The sequence below is a fragment of the Strongylocentrotus purpuratus genome, unplaced genomic scaffold, assembly GCF_000002235.5.
Source record: "Strongylocentrotus purpuratus isolate Spur 01 unplaced genomic scaffold, Spur_5.0 spur5_scaffold_5, whole genome shotgun sequence".
Lineage (NCBI taxonomy): Eukaryota > Metazoa > Echinodermata > Echinoidea > Camarodonta > Strongylocentrotidae > Strongylocentrotus > Strongylocentrotus purpuratus.
The window spans coordinates 35,648,030-35,666,163 of record NW_022145611.1 but is presented as its reverse complement, the minus strand read 5'-3'; the positions used below and the strand labels follow the sequence as shown (position 1 = coordinate 35,666,163).

The following is an 18,134-nucleotide window of genomic DNA, read 5'->3' as shown; positions in this document are numbered from 1 at the left end:
GAATATCATGAATGGCCACTACTTGGTGCCGATTAGATAAGTAGGATCTAAACCAATCTAAACTTGCCTTATCAAAACCATTAGTTGTAACTTCTTCAATAAGACGCAATGATTAACTGTATCAAAAGCTTTTTGCAGATCAAGGAGCACCATACCAACAAAGCGCCCTTGTGAAGTTTCTCTCCTCAAATAATCAGTCAAATGAATTAGACATGTTTCAGTCGAATAATCATGTCGAAAACCAGATTGAAATTCATAAATTATATCATTTTCTTTGAAGTATCTTTCAATTTGAACACAGACCGATTTTTCTAGAATCTTTGATGCTACGCTTAAAACACTAATAGGTCTATAGTTGCTAACATCAGTTTTATCTTTCTTTTTATAAAGTGGAGTCACTTTTGCTATTTTCATATCCTCTGGAAAAGTACTCGTCAAGATAGATAGGTTCATTAAGTAACTTAGAGGCTTAAATAAAACCTTCGCACCATCTTTTAGAAATTTAGCTGGAATCAAGTCTAACCCAGTACTTTTTGATACATTCAACTTACGTAACTCTTTGAAAACAAATTGTTCACTGATTGGTAATAACTCGAAGCTGTTTTCACGTACACCTTTTCTTTCGTAAAAGTCACGAATACAATCATTGTCTGCGCTGAAAAAGTCTTTGGAAGGGGGGAGTTTGTCTACTAATTTGGCAGCCACATATTTTGTGAAATGAGAATTGAATTCATCAGCGATGGCCATCTTATTATGACATAATTCCCATCAATTTTAATGACAGATTCTTGTTCTTTTCGCTTCTTATTTTTCAATCCTAAGCTTTTTAGATTCTGCCAAAGTTTTTTCGAATCTTGTTTATTTTCTTCTATCTTGTTTTGTAAGTAAACGAGTTTAGCCTTTTTCACCTCTCTTTGGACCATATTTCTTAATACTCTGTATCTTTTATAGAGCTTCTCATCTTTTGCTCTTTTCCTCCATTTTTTGTATACTATATTTCTCTCTTGAATTAGGGAAAGAATATCTTTAGTCACCCAAGTTTCTGATCTTTGTTTTATTCTTATCCGTTTCAGTGGCGCTATCATATTCAAATTTGAGATAAAAACATGTTGAAATATTGACCATGCCTCATTTACATCTGTACAGTCAGTTATTCGTGACCAATCAACAACAGATAGTTGAAGATTGAAAGACTCTTCTGTATATTTTTTCATGGATCTGATATCATTAGTCCTGTGATGACCTATAGCCAGTCTAACATTTTTCCGTGTACAGAAAGTAAAATAATGGTCGCTAATACCTAGATCAATGACACCACTTTGACTTATTTTCTTTCTTTGGTACAACCAACATGATCCAATAGAGAAGAACATGTAGGTGTAACGCGTGTTGCCTCTTTAATGAGTTGACTAAACCCATGAAGACTCAACAAGTCAATATATTTTTTAGCCAGTGGCGATTTGCGAAGAAGACAAATATTCATGTCTCCTAAAAGAATTATTTCGTCATCCTTCTTTAATGTATCAAGAATATTGGACAATTTCTCGATAAACAAATTGTTTTTCGGAGATTCGCCCCTGGTATGTTGGGTTGTATGTACCGGGCGTGTGTATGTATGAATATGGAAGGAAGTAAGAAAGTCTTTTATGAAATAAATTTATTTCTCGGTCTTTTAGCTTCATTTTCGTTGATTTCTAAAATTATTCATTATCGCGTGAAGTCAGGTCATTTCCCTCAAAATTGCTCTTCAAGGTGTGCCCTTTGAGATTTGTGTACCGTACGTCCCCCGACCGTCCCCCAAAGTTGTTTCGTCTGTTAATCACAAACAAAGAAGCTACCGGAAGATCACCAAGACTCCCTTTTCTTAAGTAAATCGCTGATGCTGATATAGCGCCTCCAACTGTTACAACAAGACATCGTATACTGTCCAATTTATTCGTTCTAAGATGTAGAAATAATGAATATGTAGACCTCTACGTTTTTTTTTTTTTAATTCTTTTTTTCTTATACGATTTGCCTTAACAAGGTACCATAATAATTTGTTGACAAAAATTCAGTCAAGAGAAATGGCGAATAAAGACGTGAAACCGGTATCTATGGATCAAGAAATAGAACAACTCACAGGTATTTAAAGCGAATTATCCATAAATTACTGCTAAGCTTATGAAATGAAATTTGATGAACGATATAAGGTGCAAATATAGATCTAAGTTAAACAATTGTACTGACTCGGCTAGCAGTAGCAGCTCGGCCTCGGCTCAATTTTGTTTCTTGTGTGTCGTATTGACTGTGACCTGTGTGTGTGTTTCGTGTTACCACCGCACTGTAGGCCTATTCGGCAAACCATCAAGCGCAAGCCAGGAATTGAACGATCCTGCCATTCGTTTCTGCTGATGTCGAAATTACAGAGAATAAGACAGGGCGCTAGTTCAGATGTCTATCCAGTCTTTGACCCGGAATTCCGACGTGGAGATACCCTAGTCCCTACTAGACCTACTAAAACATATCGAAAATCGAGAGAGGACAGTTGGCTCAGTCGGTAAAACTAAAGGGTCTGCCCCGGCCCCCCCCACTCAGAGGTCGGAATGACCGCATGCGTGTTGCCAAAATGTCCGGTAAAGGGGTACTTTTCGTGCGACAAAGACCGGCCCGAGAATTGTAAAAAAAGCGTGTATTTGACTTTTCACCCGGAGATTTCTTTAAAAAGGTTTTTTTTTTTTCTTTTTTCTCTCATCTCTTTGGACTCCTGAGAAATTATTCCGAATTTAGGGGGGTACAAAGAGCATTTTTCCTGATTGAGGGGGGTCTCCAAGGCAGGAAAAGCCTGCGAAAAGGGGGGTTCGAAAATGTTGGCAGTCCTCAGATAGGGGGTGCTTTCAAAAAGAGGGAACAAGCATATGCATACCCTAAATAACACTGAGTGGGGGGGGGGGGGGGGGGCGGGGGGTCTGCCTGTCGAACCAAAGATCTCGGGTTCATATCCCACCTAGGCGGATGACTGAAGCCTGTGTCGTGTGCGAACATGCCCCCCCCCCCTTGTTCATAGACGCAGGCTATGTTAAGTGGAAAACACTTCATCCCTCGGATAGGATGTTAAATGGAGGCCCGTGTAGAGAAGAGTCACTACCTTTGCATGTTAAGAACCCACTGCACTATTTGTATTAGAGTAGGGGGTTTGGGCCGGGAACGCCGGTGTAGTGGCCCACCAGCACACACCGCAGTATAGTACGATAATACTCTGTAAAGAGGTATGTACTCAAAATGGAAGAAGAAGAAGAAGACTAAACCTTCATCAATTGTTCAAATAATGGTCATGATTTAAAAGTTGTTATGTTTCTTACCTGTTTCGTGTCAATTTTCTTTTTTTCTAAAAACAAAGACTTATTATATACACGGGATTCACGGCAAACTACTGCACAATACAATCTCATACCATACTGACGATGGGGTACGGGCGGCGCGGGCTCGCGCGTGTGTTAAGTGAGCAACCATCATGATGAATTGCTTAGATTGCAGTTGCTAACCTAACACACGCGCCTGCATGGCCAGCTATAATTAGCATGGCAGCCATCTTGGAAAAAACATTGCAAAAATATTAAATTCCTGCCTCCTCCTTTTCTTTTCTTTAAAAGTCTGGATGAGAAACACGCTATTTTTGTATATTTGGCCTTATCATTTTTAAATATCTAGACAAAGGATTTGAAACCTTTGAAATTTTTTCCTGAATGAATCCTATTGTAGTTAGTATGTGTCATTTCTTTTCTCTCATTTGTGAATTTGAAGATAAAGAAAGTCATCATCAAGTAAGTTTGTAATATACACATTTCATTTTTCCTTTAGGCATGGCAAGGGATGAGGCAATATTGGCACATCAAGATAAAATTGAAAAAGAGGTATGTATCAAATTTATACATTTAATATTTACTGTGCTACCATGTTTACAAATGATGATAAATTATATATATTTATTTCATGGGACACGTTTTTGATAATGTTCCTCCTATTTCTTGTTGTTCTGGTTATTTTCTTTTATATTCATGATCTGTTTTCAAATCGAGGAAGAGCGAAAGATATTTTGATATAAGAAATAAAATTATTATAGGAATAAGGGCAATAATTTGCCTTCAGAACTGAATGGATTAAGCATCTACATGTACATTATATACACACCGAATTGCAGAATTACATGGATTTTGTAGTCATGAAATTGGAGTACCAGCAGTCCAGTAAAGCCTTTACTTCTTAGTATTCTTGAAGTGTGATAATTTTATTTTTTATTTTTGCAGTAAAATTGAAACCATTATTGACTCTAAGGTGATTTTTTTTTGTGTATTTGTGATTTCTCCTCTTCATCATAGATAAAAGAGTCCACCCAACTTGTTAGTGAGAAAATGCCACTTTCTGTTCTTGCAGATGAATTCAAAAGTGATCCTGTTTACTGTCAGAAAATAGATGTAAGTATTCATGTGCTATTGATTCTTCTTATCTTTGCCCGTCATCATTATCTACTTTTTTTCCTCCTCCTTTTCCTTCTTCTTCTTCTTCTTCTCTTCATCTTCTTCATCTTCTTCTATCTCTTCTTCTATCTTGTGCAAATGCAAAGAAATTTCTCAATCTCAACTCATTATGATTTTATGGAATGTGTTTCTTTTCATGATCATCAGGACCTTTTGACAACACACAGATTTATCAGGAAAACTAGAGGAGATGGAAACTGTTTCTTTCGTGCTTTTGGATTTGCCTACTTTGAAACTCTCCTAACAGACAAAGTGGAGCTACACAGGTGAGATAGTTCATGACTTTGTTGCATCATAGTAAGATATATCTGTATTTTGTAGACAAGAACCAGTGATATCTGTATCAAGAAAGTTTCGGGTACTGCAAAACATAAATAATATTTGCATTTTTTGAAAATTGTAAATGTCATTCTTGAGAATTTTTTTTTATTTTTTAAATAAACCATTTTATTCCTGTTGAAATTACATGTTATTTACCATGAGGTGGGAAGGGGTCAAATTATTCCCCTCAAGCAGGTGTGTAAGCCTAACATGGTTTTTCAGTCCATACTACCTTTATCCAAACAGTACCCTTTAAAATATGTTAGCTATTGGGAAGATATACACCAAACAACTTTTGGTTTAGGTCTCACTCTCTCTTTCTCCCTCTCTCTCTCTCTCTCTCTGTCTCTCTCTGTCTCTCTTTCTCTTTCTCTTTCTCCTTCGCCCTCCCTCTCTTTATCTCTCCCTCTCTTGTAATGGTTTGTTGAAAGTGGCAAATAAAAACTATGCAACCATGATAGTTTTATACTGGAAGCTGCTAATATGTTTAGGAATTTAGTACCAATAGGCCTAGTCGTTTTGCGCTTTAAGTGCCAGAACCTGGGTCAGTTGGTTGAATATTATTTTCTTTTTTCCCGTCAAAACAGCGACCGATGCCCCAAAAATCAAAACCGGGAACATAGCCCAAATCTCACTGGTTTTTAGCTGGTGCACTGCATTGTATATACAAATACACAAGGCCGGGGTCTACCTGTAATTGTTTACGCTAGCAGGATTTTAAAACTAGGGCAGAATGAGAAGAGTGACGAGTGAGAGTTTGGGAATAATTAAAAGATTTTATGCATTTATGTCTCGTTTAAACAAACAAAATACATATTTTTTTTATTCATTTTCTAAAAAATGGTTTTAAAAAAAGAAAGGGCAATATAATATTATTTTTGAACGCCTTATAGTAGCATATAATAAGTATCATTAATTCCAGATTTATTGATTTTTTTTACCCCCATATCTTGGACAGGTTTATTGGCATTGCAAAGAAAAGCAAAGAGGAGCTGATTTTATTAGGCTTTCCTGCCTTCACATTAGAGGACTTTCATGACACAGTGAGTGATACAGTGTTAGTTTGATAACCATAATTGAATTTATTAAATCAAGAACATTTATTTATCAATATTTAGTTACATTAATCATCCTCTTTTAACAATCATATTCACCAAATTAATCAAATCAAATTATAATTTACATTTTATGATGCAACGTTTTTTTATTTTTTTCTGTACTGTAACATAATCAGCATGTAGTGGCTCTGAAGATCACATTAGGATACTATACATGAATAACAGTATATAGCTCTGAATTTTGGAAGTTATGTGAATATATATTGAAGCTGCTTAAATATGTCAGAGATACACATCATGATAACAGGATGAAACAATAGTGTACTTGTGCAGCTTTATCAATACTTCACAAGTTCACACTTGGATAATTGCGATTGTTCTACATATTAAAAAACACATTCAGGAAAGTAATGTTACTTGTGTTATATAACAGTTTATGGAAGCAGTGCGGTCAATCCAGGACAAACCAAGTCTAGAGAATCTAGTTGAGACGTATTGTGATCAGGGTATATCAGACTACCTTGTGGTCTACTTCAGACTTCTAACCTCCGGAGAGCTGCAGAAGAGAGCAGATTTCTATCAGGACTTCATTGAAGGGGGGAGGACGGTCAAAGAGTTCTGTAGCCAGGTAAGCAGTCCTTCTAAAAGTTTAACATGATGCTCACTCATCAAGCATGATTGCCACCATCAAAGAGGAGTAATCATCCATCTTAAAGATAAACTTGAATTCTGGTAAAAAGAGAAAATGAATTCTCACAGAATCAAACAAAACTTACACTGAATGTTCAAGATTACAAATGAATGTCATTTGCCAAACAATTTTGGTAGAAAATGTATACTGGCTGAGTAATGAGCATAGAAAGATAAGGAATCAAGGTACGTAGGCCCGACACCATTTGTGTAGTCCCATATACATCTTTCTGTGTACAGTGTTTGTCACTTTACCAAGACTGGGCTAAATGTATTATGATTTTGATGACTCCAGAACCTTGCAGTACACACCAATACTTACATGCTACATGGTCAACTTTTTCTGATCCATTCCACACCTTTTCTTTCACAATGCAATCGCATGACCAGAACTCAACTTTATCTTTAATTTTCTAAATAGTTGTTTTGATGGTAATTGTCCTTGTGGTGTAGTTTTCCTAATTGATCTGTCAGAAAGATATTTGATAAGGAGGGGGGGGGGGGGGGGGGGGGGGGGGGAGGGATTTTAGTTGATGTCTATGGAGACAGGGAATGGTTAGTAGATTGTGCAGAGGGCTAGTTTTCTGAGTGGTAATTTCACTAGGAATTGAATCAGAGAAATAGCCGTATGAGGGGGTGGGGGTAGTTAAAGAGGTATTTGTGTGGGTACAGATGTTTTGATGTGGTTACTAAAGCATTCACTGAACTGTATATATCCTGACCTTGGACAGAATACTGTTTTGGCAATAAGGTAAACATGTATTCCCCTTTGTGGTTTTGTAATGTGCAAGTAGCCACTGTGTTCATTTACAGTGAATTGTACCAGGAAGACATGGCCTTGTGAATAGACTTTCAAGAGGGAAATATGAAAACCAACTGGCTTGATACAAAACAATATGCCTTTATTTTGTCCTGTATGCTGTAGACTTTCAGTGAAAAATCACAATAACTATGGTGTACAATACCCATATTTTCTTGTCATTATCGTTTTGTACAGGAAGTGGAACCCATGTCCAAAGAAAGTGACCACATCCACATCATCGCACTGACCAATGCACTGGAAGTGGGCATCAGGGTAGCTTATCTTGACCGAGGTGAAGGGGGAAAGGTCAACTGCCATGACTTCTACGAAGGCTGCATACCTCAAACCACCCTCCTCTACAGACCAGGCCACTATGATATACTCTACTCGTAGTCACTTGTCAATGCTCTCTCGGCAGAGCTAGTCGTGGAACAGGAATAAACTCTTACAAGGAACAGCTTCATGTGACTGTTGCAAGCTTTGTGTAACCGACCCTGATGCATTGCTCTACCATGGGTCTACCAAGCCAATGAATGATATAGCATTGGATTTGGAGAATGTAATCTGGATGCATGTTCTCAACAAGTATTGTTAGAAAAGAAAGATTATTTCAGACTTGGAAGGAAGTTAATATATATTTATATGCCAAGTTGCTTACATGAGGGTTCAGTGACACAAAGACATAACTCCATATTTGCCAAAATGAGTATTTGATATCAAAATGTTCCCAAACATGTGGGCTTTCCAGGAAACACAAAGCCTAACTCCACCCAACATCCCATTGAAGTTAATAGCTAGTGAAACATAGACTTAACTCCGGGCCCAATTGGTCAGTGACACATAAACCATTTTTTCTCAAAATGGCCAAAATGGAGTTACGTCTTTGTGTCACTGACCCCTCGAACAGCTTCTTAAAAAAATGTGTAGAGCATTGAACTGAGATTTTGAATGGCATTCATCGTAATTTGATTAAATGAAACAGAGATTTTGATTGATGATTGACTTCTCCATAGATATGGAGATTCACTTGTTAGTATGAGCACTGAGCTAGATTAATTGTTTCATTATTATTTCCTTTTTGTAATTTAATAATTGCCTGTTACCATCAATGTAGTATAGATTACGGAGTTGTTTAAACACTCACAACCTTCAACTTTTCAATACACTGTTACTTTAAGTTTGGCAAGTGGTCGATTTCAAAACAAGTCCTTTTTCTGTGTAGTGACACTTAAGAGAGTGTGGTGAAGAAATGTAATTCGTCTTTGAAGATGACAAAACCAAGTTTGTTTGTTGAGACCATGATTGCAATGTTAAGGTAGTGCCATTGGAACCTTAAATCTTACATTAACATCAAGGTGACATGTACATGTGATGCACTTAAAGGTAAAGACCAGTATTGGAAACGCCCCAATTTAAAAAAATGAAATGGAAGCTCTCATTACCAATCATGTGAAAGAATATGTTTTGACTAATACATGATGATAACAAATTTGCCGGGAAACCGCCTACTAATTCATATATTTGGTAAATTTGTTTCTCTCATGGTCTGTGAGAGATATAGGGTAGTCCCATATACATCTTTCTGTGTATAGTGCTTGTAACTTTACGAAGAATGGGCCAAATTTCTTATCATTTTGATGATTCCAGAACCTTGCAGATGCTAGATGATTAACCTTTTCTGATCGATCTGATCGATTCCACAACGTTTCTTTCACAATGCAATCGCATGACCATAACTGGTCTTTACCTTTAAACTTGCACAAGATAAGCCTTTGAATTTTATTGTCAATTGTGTCTCATATATTTTAATAAAATCAGTCTGCCATGGTAATTTTGTATGACCCAAATGTCTTGTGATAATTGCTTCTTGGTTGATTTCTTCCTCCAATGGAATATCTAACTTTAACCATGGACCAAACATTACACCTGACCCAGACCCTAATCTTAGACCTAACCATATGATAATCCTCTGATGAAAAAAAAATTAAAAAACAAAAAACTGTACAATAGCTCATTTAAGAAAACAAGCATTTTTTTTTCTCTGTCTAAGATTTAAGATGCAGAATTTTGAATTTCGGCAGTAAAACTTTATGTGCCACTTGAGGGGTTAAAGGAAATATGACACAATAGTATCATTCAGTTGAGGTTAGTAAGTTGATCATGAAAACCTGCTCCAATTATGACCAATAGTTTGAAGGTCATTTAATATGCTAACCAAAGGTTAAAAAGCTGGTATTACATTGGATTCAGTGATACTCTGATGCTCAACATGACGAGAATGAAGAGTGATATTCCATTGGTATAGCAAAGACTCTTGAAAGTCTTGAAAGTTGTGTTTCTTCAATGTACATGTCAATGGGATCAGTACAACTATACTGGGTGGATGTGTGAATGGTGCATATTATTTGATGCTCGGGAGGGCATTAACTTTCTCAAGACTATGATGGAGTGTGCAAGTTCGTCTGCCTTTGAATTAACAACATAGTATATAGGAACATGACTCTTAATGTTTGCTATTCATGACTTAGAGAGAGGAAGCTTGTAAAAGAAAATTTCCTTTTATTCTAGTTTGTGTTTTTTTTCTTCAATGTATTAAGTAACATATTGTATGTGTATTGATTCTTTCAAATTGTTTGTTATTATCTTTTCAAAGCCAGAATGGCATCAACTCTGTGTGAAGGCCCTTCTGGCTCCAAAAAGACAATATGTTCTAAAAATATAGTGGCATTTGTCCCCGCTTCATAGATTGACTCCTCCCCCCTCCCCCCCCCCCCCCAAAAAAAGAAAGAAAATAGAAAAGTTCTTTTATCTATAAAAGAATTCTCTTCAGGCAAAAAAAATGTTTAACAAAATGAAGTTTCCCTTAAGTGGCTTATAATGAATGAATATTGCTTTTGGTGCTATGTCAGAATGCTCCAGGGTCATCATGAACAATCCTTGAAAGTAGATTCATATTTTGCCATAGCTATTGAAGATAGGGTCCAAAGTCTTTGGTTCTCAGATTGCTTTTAAAACTTTTCTCTGACATCCTTTGCAAGTAAGGCTCAGTAAAGTAGTTTAAGGTATAGACCAGTTCTGGTCATGCGATTGCATTGTGAAAGAAACGTGGAATCGATCAGAAAAGGTTGATCATCTAGCATATCAGTATTGGTGTGTACTGCAATGTTCTGGAATCATCAAAATGAAAAGAAATTTGGCCCAGTCTTGGTAAAGTTACAAACACTGTACACAGAAAGATGTTTATGGGACTACGTGATATCTATCCAGTCCGAATAGATATAATAATTTACAAAATATATCAATTAATAGGCGGTTTCCCGGCAAAATTTGTATTACGTATTAGTCATAACATATTCTTTCACATTATTGGTAATAAGAGCTTTCATTTCATTTTTTGAGAGGGGGCGTTCCCAAAACTGGTCTTTAAACAATAGTAATGAGAGAAGCATAATGTACCTAAAATTGCAATATTTGCCCATTATTTCAGATATGTACTAGAAAGATATTTAGGACAAATTCATTGAATAATTTACCCGAGCATGCACGAAATTGCAACTAAGTCAAAGACCAATTCGGAGTAAAAAAAAAATCAACTTGTTTGATTTAAGCTAGTAATAGTAGTATCAGTACGTTTATTGATTTATAGCCAATTGTTTTCAGAAGTCGGGAAAGTGTTGTTTAGAAAACATTTTTTTTCTTTTTCAGGAGGCCCGTACTTGTGTTAAAATAATCCTAGCCTTTAGCCACAATTATAAGAGCAGATACACAGACAGACAGATAAGGTGAATGTAATTTTCATTTTACAACCTTGCACACAGAAAGTATGGTAAAACCAAAAACTTTCACAAATTCCATGAGTGGTTCAAATGCATGAGAGTTTCATTTCTTGAAACGTTTGAATTACCAATGTGAATTTTTGAAGTTTCCGTACAAGTTCATATTCTTGAAATTCTTGTTTTACCATAAATTGTATATGATTTAAATGGTTTCTTCCAGATTGCTAGAGCTATGAATCTTGATTGCATTTCATTCATTCTTTTCATATGCTTGAAATATGTTTGTCACTGTTGAAAACCGAACGTTGTGCCATTCCTTGGTAGAACTAAGGTTGTAAAATGATTGTAAACGGGGAAAACACTTTCCAATGTCACTGATCTGCTTTTGTGTACATGTCTTGTATTGTCCTTATCGTAGACGTTGCCATGTATTTGAGTATCAAGCAACTTTAACATTAAAAAAAAATTGTACTTTCATGAAAAGAAACAAATTAAGCTCTGTTATCTGTAATATTGTACATTTGTTGCTACATTAGCCTGTGTCTCCCCCTTCTTTCTCTCTCTCTCTCTCTCTCTCTCGCTCTCTCTCACTCTACCTCTCTCCTTTCATGAACAAGCATTGAATAATGTACAATGACTCCATTTCCCCAATGCATCCACCACTGCAGAGATCATGGGTTATGCACAGGGGCGTCTCTAAAGGGGGGGGGGGGGGTGCGGGACCCCACCTGTCAGGATATTGTCGGTGAAAATTTCGCTGCCGTCGGGAAAAAAGAGAAAAGAGAGGGAAAGGGAAAGAAAAGAAGAAGAAAAAAAGAAAAGGAAAAGGAAGGAAAGGGAGGAGAGGAAAGAAAGAAAAAGAAAGAAAAGGAGAAAAAGAAGAAAAACGAGAATAAGGAAACAAAAGAGGAGAGGAAAGAAAGAAAAAGAAAGAAAAGGAGAAAAAGAAGAAAAACGAGAATAAGGAAACAAAAGAAACGGGGATGCAAGAGAGGAGAGAGAGCGGGAGGTAAGAGACTGAGAGAGGAGGGGTGGGAGTAAATGAGAAAGGGGGTTGTTGGGTAGAGTCGTCTCGTCGAGCGAGCAAGAAAGACGCGCATAAATATGTTGCTGTTTCGGATCAGCTGTGTCGGTATTCTTGCTCGATCCTCGTGTACTATATCAATGCAGAAGTTTGAAGTCGATGAGATGTATAATGTCGGTGGGTTTTACTTTCCTAGAATATCAGCTAAAGAAATCAGATGTTTAACATTTTCGGGGAGACTTAATTCAAACAAGGTTTAAGAGTCAAGAACGGTACAACGTATTGTCTTCTTTCTCTAATATTTTAATGAAACGCCAAAGCTTCCGCGCTTCGCGCGGGAGGGGGGGGGGGGGGGAAACTGAATTCAGACAAGGATTAAGAGTCGAGAACGGTACAACGAATCGTCTTTTTTCTGTAATGATTTCATGAAACATCAAACCTTCCGCGCTTCGCGCAGGAGGGGAAAAACTTAATTCAGACAAGGATTAAGAGTCGAGAACGGTCGAACGAATCGTCTTCTTTCCCTAATAATTTAATGAAACGTCTAAGCTTCCGCGCTTTGCGCGGAAGGCTCTTCACCCACCCCAAGGGAGCGCGCTTCGCGCACTCTTCAAGTGATTTGCTTGCTCACTACCTCCCTACAATAAGTTCCTAGCTACGCTCTTGTATTTAAATATATAGCTATGATGCTGAATGAGTTGACGAAACAATTCGTATATTTATGTCGTCTAGGAAAATGACCATTTGCGCATACGCAAGTACTATAGATATGTGTGCCCATGCCTTGAGCCATAATGCATTGCCGTCCAGAGGATTTTTTTATGTTGGGGACCGGGGTAAAATGCAATAAATTATTGAAAATTTATTGCATTTTCTGTGTTTTTTTTTAAATTTATGGAAACTGCCCCCTACCCTAGCCCCCGCTGCGTACAGTCATGGTTCAGTGACAAAGCAATGGCCTCGTAACTGTGAGGCCCCAGGATCAAAACCGTGTCGATGTGCTATATTAGTGCCCTTTTGTGGGGCATTAATCCTCATTACTGTCATTTATGACTTGAGAGCGTAGGTCCCCTAGTTAATAAGCATAGTAGCATACACATGCTTTAGCAGTTCCGCAAAACACACATTGGCAAGTTATTATTCAATAAAATCTGAGAATGTATACTATTATCTATATCTATTGTTTTTAAATAATTTTTAAAATAATTCCATAAATTGGGGTAAAACTAAAATATTCCACCTTCATGAGCGACAGTGTACTTTCACTCAGGATAAGAAGAAAAGAAAATGATGATGGTGATGCTGAAGGCTGAGTACGATAATTTAAATTTGCCGATAAAGCCTAGTAAGGTATTTGCAAATCTATCGACAACAGTCATGAATTTGCTGGCAGGATCACCCCTCTCACTACAGACATAGCTATAGTAAACCTTTGACATCGTGACACGTCGGTCCATCACAGCTTAATCCCGTCTCCATCGCCCGTCTTTATTTTCATAAATCTACACTCACGTCAATCTTAATTTGGTAAGTTGATTAAGGTGCGTTGTTAGTTCATAGTTTGTGAGTTGTATTTGTTTGAAAAGATGTGAATTTGAGAATGATTTCATTTCTTAACGTATGATATGTATTATCATTTCGCTGATGAATAGCAAGGGCTGTCTACAGTAAACCCGAATCCACTATCGGTGAAACTAAAGATACATAATGGAAACCTTCTTTGAACGAAGAAACTAACCTTTTGACAACGGTGTTTCCTTATCTTTATATCTTTATAAAAAACGAAACTTCATAGTCCTTTCCAACTATCTGAAAGAGCATTAAAGCCTCCAAGTATTATGTTTTATGCCACAAAAAGACTACTTCAGCGCTCTGATATGAGGGGTTTTAATCTATAACAAAACTTATTTGATGACGATGATAATGTTAGTGATGATTATGTTGGTGATGATTAACATAAGGCCTAAACAAACGATATTGTATTGCCCGTTAGGTGCCAAAACATGGGTCGTTCGGTTGGAAATCTTTTTTGGGGGAATTATAATTTTTTTTTTTTTGGGGGGGGGGGTATCCCTCTTTGGGCTGATATTTTTCAGTTTTGAATGCTTTTAATACATTTTATTCTAAAAAACGGGTTTTAGAAAAATAATTAAAAAGCCGACCGTATAGATTTCAAGATTTTGGGGTCGGTCGCAAAGGGCAACAGCCACCAACATCTTTTTTGTTATGCCTAATTTATATAATGCCATGTTTCTTTTGAAAACATTCAAATGCGCAGACATCAATAAAATGATTTAAAGTCGAACTTTTCGAATTATTCTAAGCAATTTTTTGGGGGGCGTCACCTGTACCTGAGAGGCGAAATTCGAACTGAATCACTAAACCCTTGGGTCTCTCCTGCCGGTATAACTGAACCGAGATGTGCAGGTCAGCGTGACCAGTGAACAAATACAATTATGCTATTGGAGCAGCAAAATTATGCCAAACCCCCAGACATCCAATTTTTTAGGAAATATTTAGCGGCGGCCTAGAAAAACAATATAGAAAAGTGGAATGATTTACCATCATAACTACATGTACTTGAAAAATGTATTAAAATTATGCCAGAATTTTGCTAAAAACAGCCTACTGCCAGATGCTAAAGGGGTCAAAATTATACCAGAAAGCATAATTACGCCAGATCTTGCAACGTTGGTGCAGGTGGACAAGTACACTGGGGTTTCCCCTTACATACGAAAAGTGCAGTGGGTTCTTAATGTGTAAAAGTGGTGACTCTCCGCGATTAGCGGAAATTGTTTCTGAATAGTTGATACACATCACTATTTCTACATTATTATCTACTTGCTCTTTCTCAGCACTGCTTTCATCACTCTATGATCATCTACTTATCCTATTCATATTAGAATTAAATTCGGTTTTCACCAATTATAGTAATAGCGGTGTTCATGCCATGCCGGATGCCGTGTCGTGCACGATTCATTGCACTTCTGGTCGCCATGGCTTTCATTCTTTATCATCTCGTTTCTATTTATTACTAATGCTGAGAAATAATGATTCAGTGAAAAATTCCCTTTTTAACTGTTCTTATTTGGGGGGGGGGGGGTGTAGCTATAAGCAAAACAAATTAATATTATTTGTGAAAGATAGTGGATTCAGTGGAAAGGATTCAAAATTTAATACTTTAAAGGTTATACATGTACATAATTTCGATTTACACTGTTTGCCAAAATGTGTGATATAATAAATCCCGGGACATAATGTCGGTAATAAAAATACAATGGTGAGTATTAACCAAACTCTCTTTATCGCTAGTTTGTATTTCTTTTAGAGTGTATTTTCGGTATTTACATTTCCAAAGTTCTTTACAGGAAGCCATTAGAAATTTATCGAATATGAACCCATAAGCACACAAAACAAACTTTCGACTAAGTTCCTCTTTAGTAACCTTCTTCCAATCGCATAGTATTGAATTGAATTGAATTGAATTGATCTTTATTTAATTCATCATAAAAATATCATAACAAACATATATAATACAAAACATAGCGTACAAGTTAAAATAACATAAATGAATGTGGAGACAGCTAGGAAAGCCAAAGGCTATATTGGTGCTGCCACCAAAACAGTAATAAAGTATTATACACTATCAGTGGCGGATCCAGGGGGGGCCGAAACGGCCGCGGCCCCCCCCCCCCTATTGGCGGCGCAAAAAAAGAAAAAAAGAGAAAGAAAAGAAGAGAAAAAAGAAAGAAGAGAAGAAAAAAAAGGAGAAGAGAAAAGAAAGGAGAAGAGAAAAGAAAAGAAAAGAGAAAAGAAAGAAGAGAAAAGAAGCAGAAAGAGAGAAAAAAGGAGAAAAGAAAAAGAAGAAAGGCCCCCCCCCCCCTCCTCCCTCCCTCCCACTCCGGGAATCTCCGATAAAGGGTAACTTTTCACGCAACAAAGTCCGGCCCGTAATACACAAAATCCGGCCCGTACTGACTTTACACACAGCTCTCATTTAACATAAGAAAAAGAGGATCATGGGGGACCAGCAGACGCCGATTGGGGAAGTTTTCTATATAGAGGGAGCAAGTAGCTACAAGTAGGACAGTGTGCCTTTAAGAGTCGAGAATGGAACAACCAATCATCTTCTTCCTCTAACAATATCATTAAACTATGAAAAGTCAAAGCTGCCGCGCTTCGCGCGGGAAGGGGAAAGACTGAATTCAAACAAGGATTAAGAGTCGAGAATGGTACAACGAATGGTCTTCTTTCTCTCATAATTTAATGAAGCGTCTGAAAATTACGCGCTACGCGCGAGCGGGGGAAAACTGAATTCAGACAAGGATTATTTTAGAGTCGAGAATATAACAACGAATCATCTTCTTTCTCTAATAATTTAATTAAACTTTTGTCATGAAAGAGGCTTTAACCCCCCCCCCCCCGATGAAAATGTCAAAAATTGTACCGGTATGGTGCTTCTAATATGACCTTGTCAGTATTGGTATGTTGAGTTGAAAAAATGGTCTGCACACTTTCCAAATTTCCGGCTCCCCTATTGGAAAATCCTAGATCCGCGCCTGCCTTAGGTACTGGTCGTACAATCAAGCTTTGTTTTAAATTGCCGTATAGTTTGGAAATTAAGAGGCAAACATCCGCCTGCAAGATTGTGTCATATTGCCAGGAGAAAAAGACATGATAGATAAGAGTGCGAGAGAGAAAGAGACAGACAGAAAGAAAGAGTCAGAGGGGAGGGTAAGGGCAGGGGAGTGGGATGGGAGTGGGATGGGGAGGGGGAGCTTAAAGGAAACCTAAACCCAAAGAATAAGTGTAGGTATTCTGAAAAATGAGATGTATTCCTGCCCTTTGATGTACAATATTCCTTACGAAAATGTACAAGATATATATAAATGACGATATTCCTGGCATGATGTGATGCCTGTCAGCATGACATGGGCGCAGCCATTTTCTTAAAAATGTGACGTATCTGTTGAAGTTGTACATGTATAATGCACCAAGCTTTAGTTGGAAAGAATTTTTAAATCAATAATGAAACCTTTACTTTTCAATGAAAAAAAAAAACAACTGAGATGATAGAAATTATATAAGGTGAAAAATAAATAAAAGGGGCACAATTGTAACAAATTTATTTATAAATACTACACTATAGCAGTTGACAAATCTATTTCATTTATGAGAAACCTTCAACCCAGAAGAGCACTAACTAATTTATGCAATTTGCGTTCTGGCAATTATAGTACAAAGGATAATAGCAGGTGAATGAAATGCTTCATCACCACACACGTCTGGGAAAGAAGCATCCATAAATTTGAATACATTTACTTGATAACCGACTTCGCATAATACGTCACATTATCAAGAAAATGGCGATGCCCATGTCGTGCTGAGAAAGTGTACTTTATTTTTGCTTTATACCTCTCTCATAAACTTTGGTGGGGAATCTTTTAGATGTATGGGTAATAACATAATAAATCTCTCGGAATAAGTAACGTTATTACTTGGGGTTCGGTTTCCTTTAAGAAAGATAAAGAGAGAGGGAGAGGGCGAGAAGGCGAGAGGGCGAGAAGAAGAAAGATCGCGGAGACTATTAAAAAAAAAATCAATTTAAGGCACTTTCAAAAGCTTAAAGCATCACAAATTGAAATATAGAAACATTACAATTGCATGATGACCTTCAATACCCCCCTCCCCCTTTGGATCTTCCATCGAGCTAGGTTCTTACGCCGGATCATCTCTATACTAGATAATCCACTGTTTAGCACGGATACATACAGTGTGAGTCAAAAAAAAAAGTTTACACCTAGATAGTTGCTAATTATTTCAAAAATCATCTATGAACAGTATATTATCATACATCTTATGAAAGATTGTTTTATCCCATATCATTTAGTATCATTTTTGTGTGGTATGTGTTCACGCTTGGATGAACAGGAGGCATTGTTTGCG

General features: G+C 37.1%; 1 protein-coding gene across 1 annotated transcript; it reads left to right on the top strand.

Moving 5' to 3' along the window:
- Positions 1-1,997: 1,997 nt before the first annotated feature.
- Positions 1,998-7,830, top strand: LOC586627 (ubiquitin thioesterase OTUB1). Its single transcript, XM_786400.5, has 7 exons — positions 1,998-2,124; positions 3,841-3,893; positions 4,359-4,454; positions 4,665-4,783; positions 5,797-5,881; positions 6,330-6,524; positions 7,584-7,830. Exons 1-7 carry the CDS (start codon positions 2,067-2,069, stop codon positions 7,779-7,781), a joined length of 804 nt encoding a protein of 267 aa, XP_791493.1. The 5' UTR covers positions 1,998-2,066; the 3' UTR covers positions 7,782-7,830.
- The last annotated feature ends 10,304 nt before the right edge of the window (positions 7,831-18,134 follow it).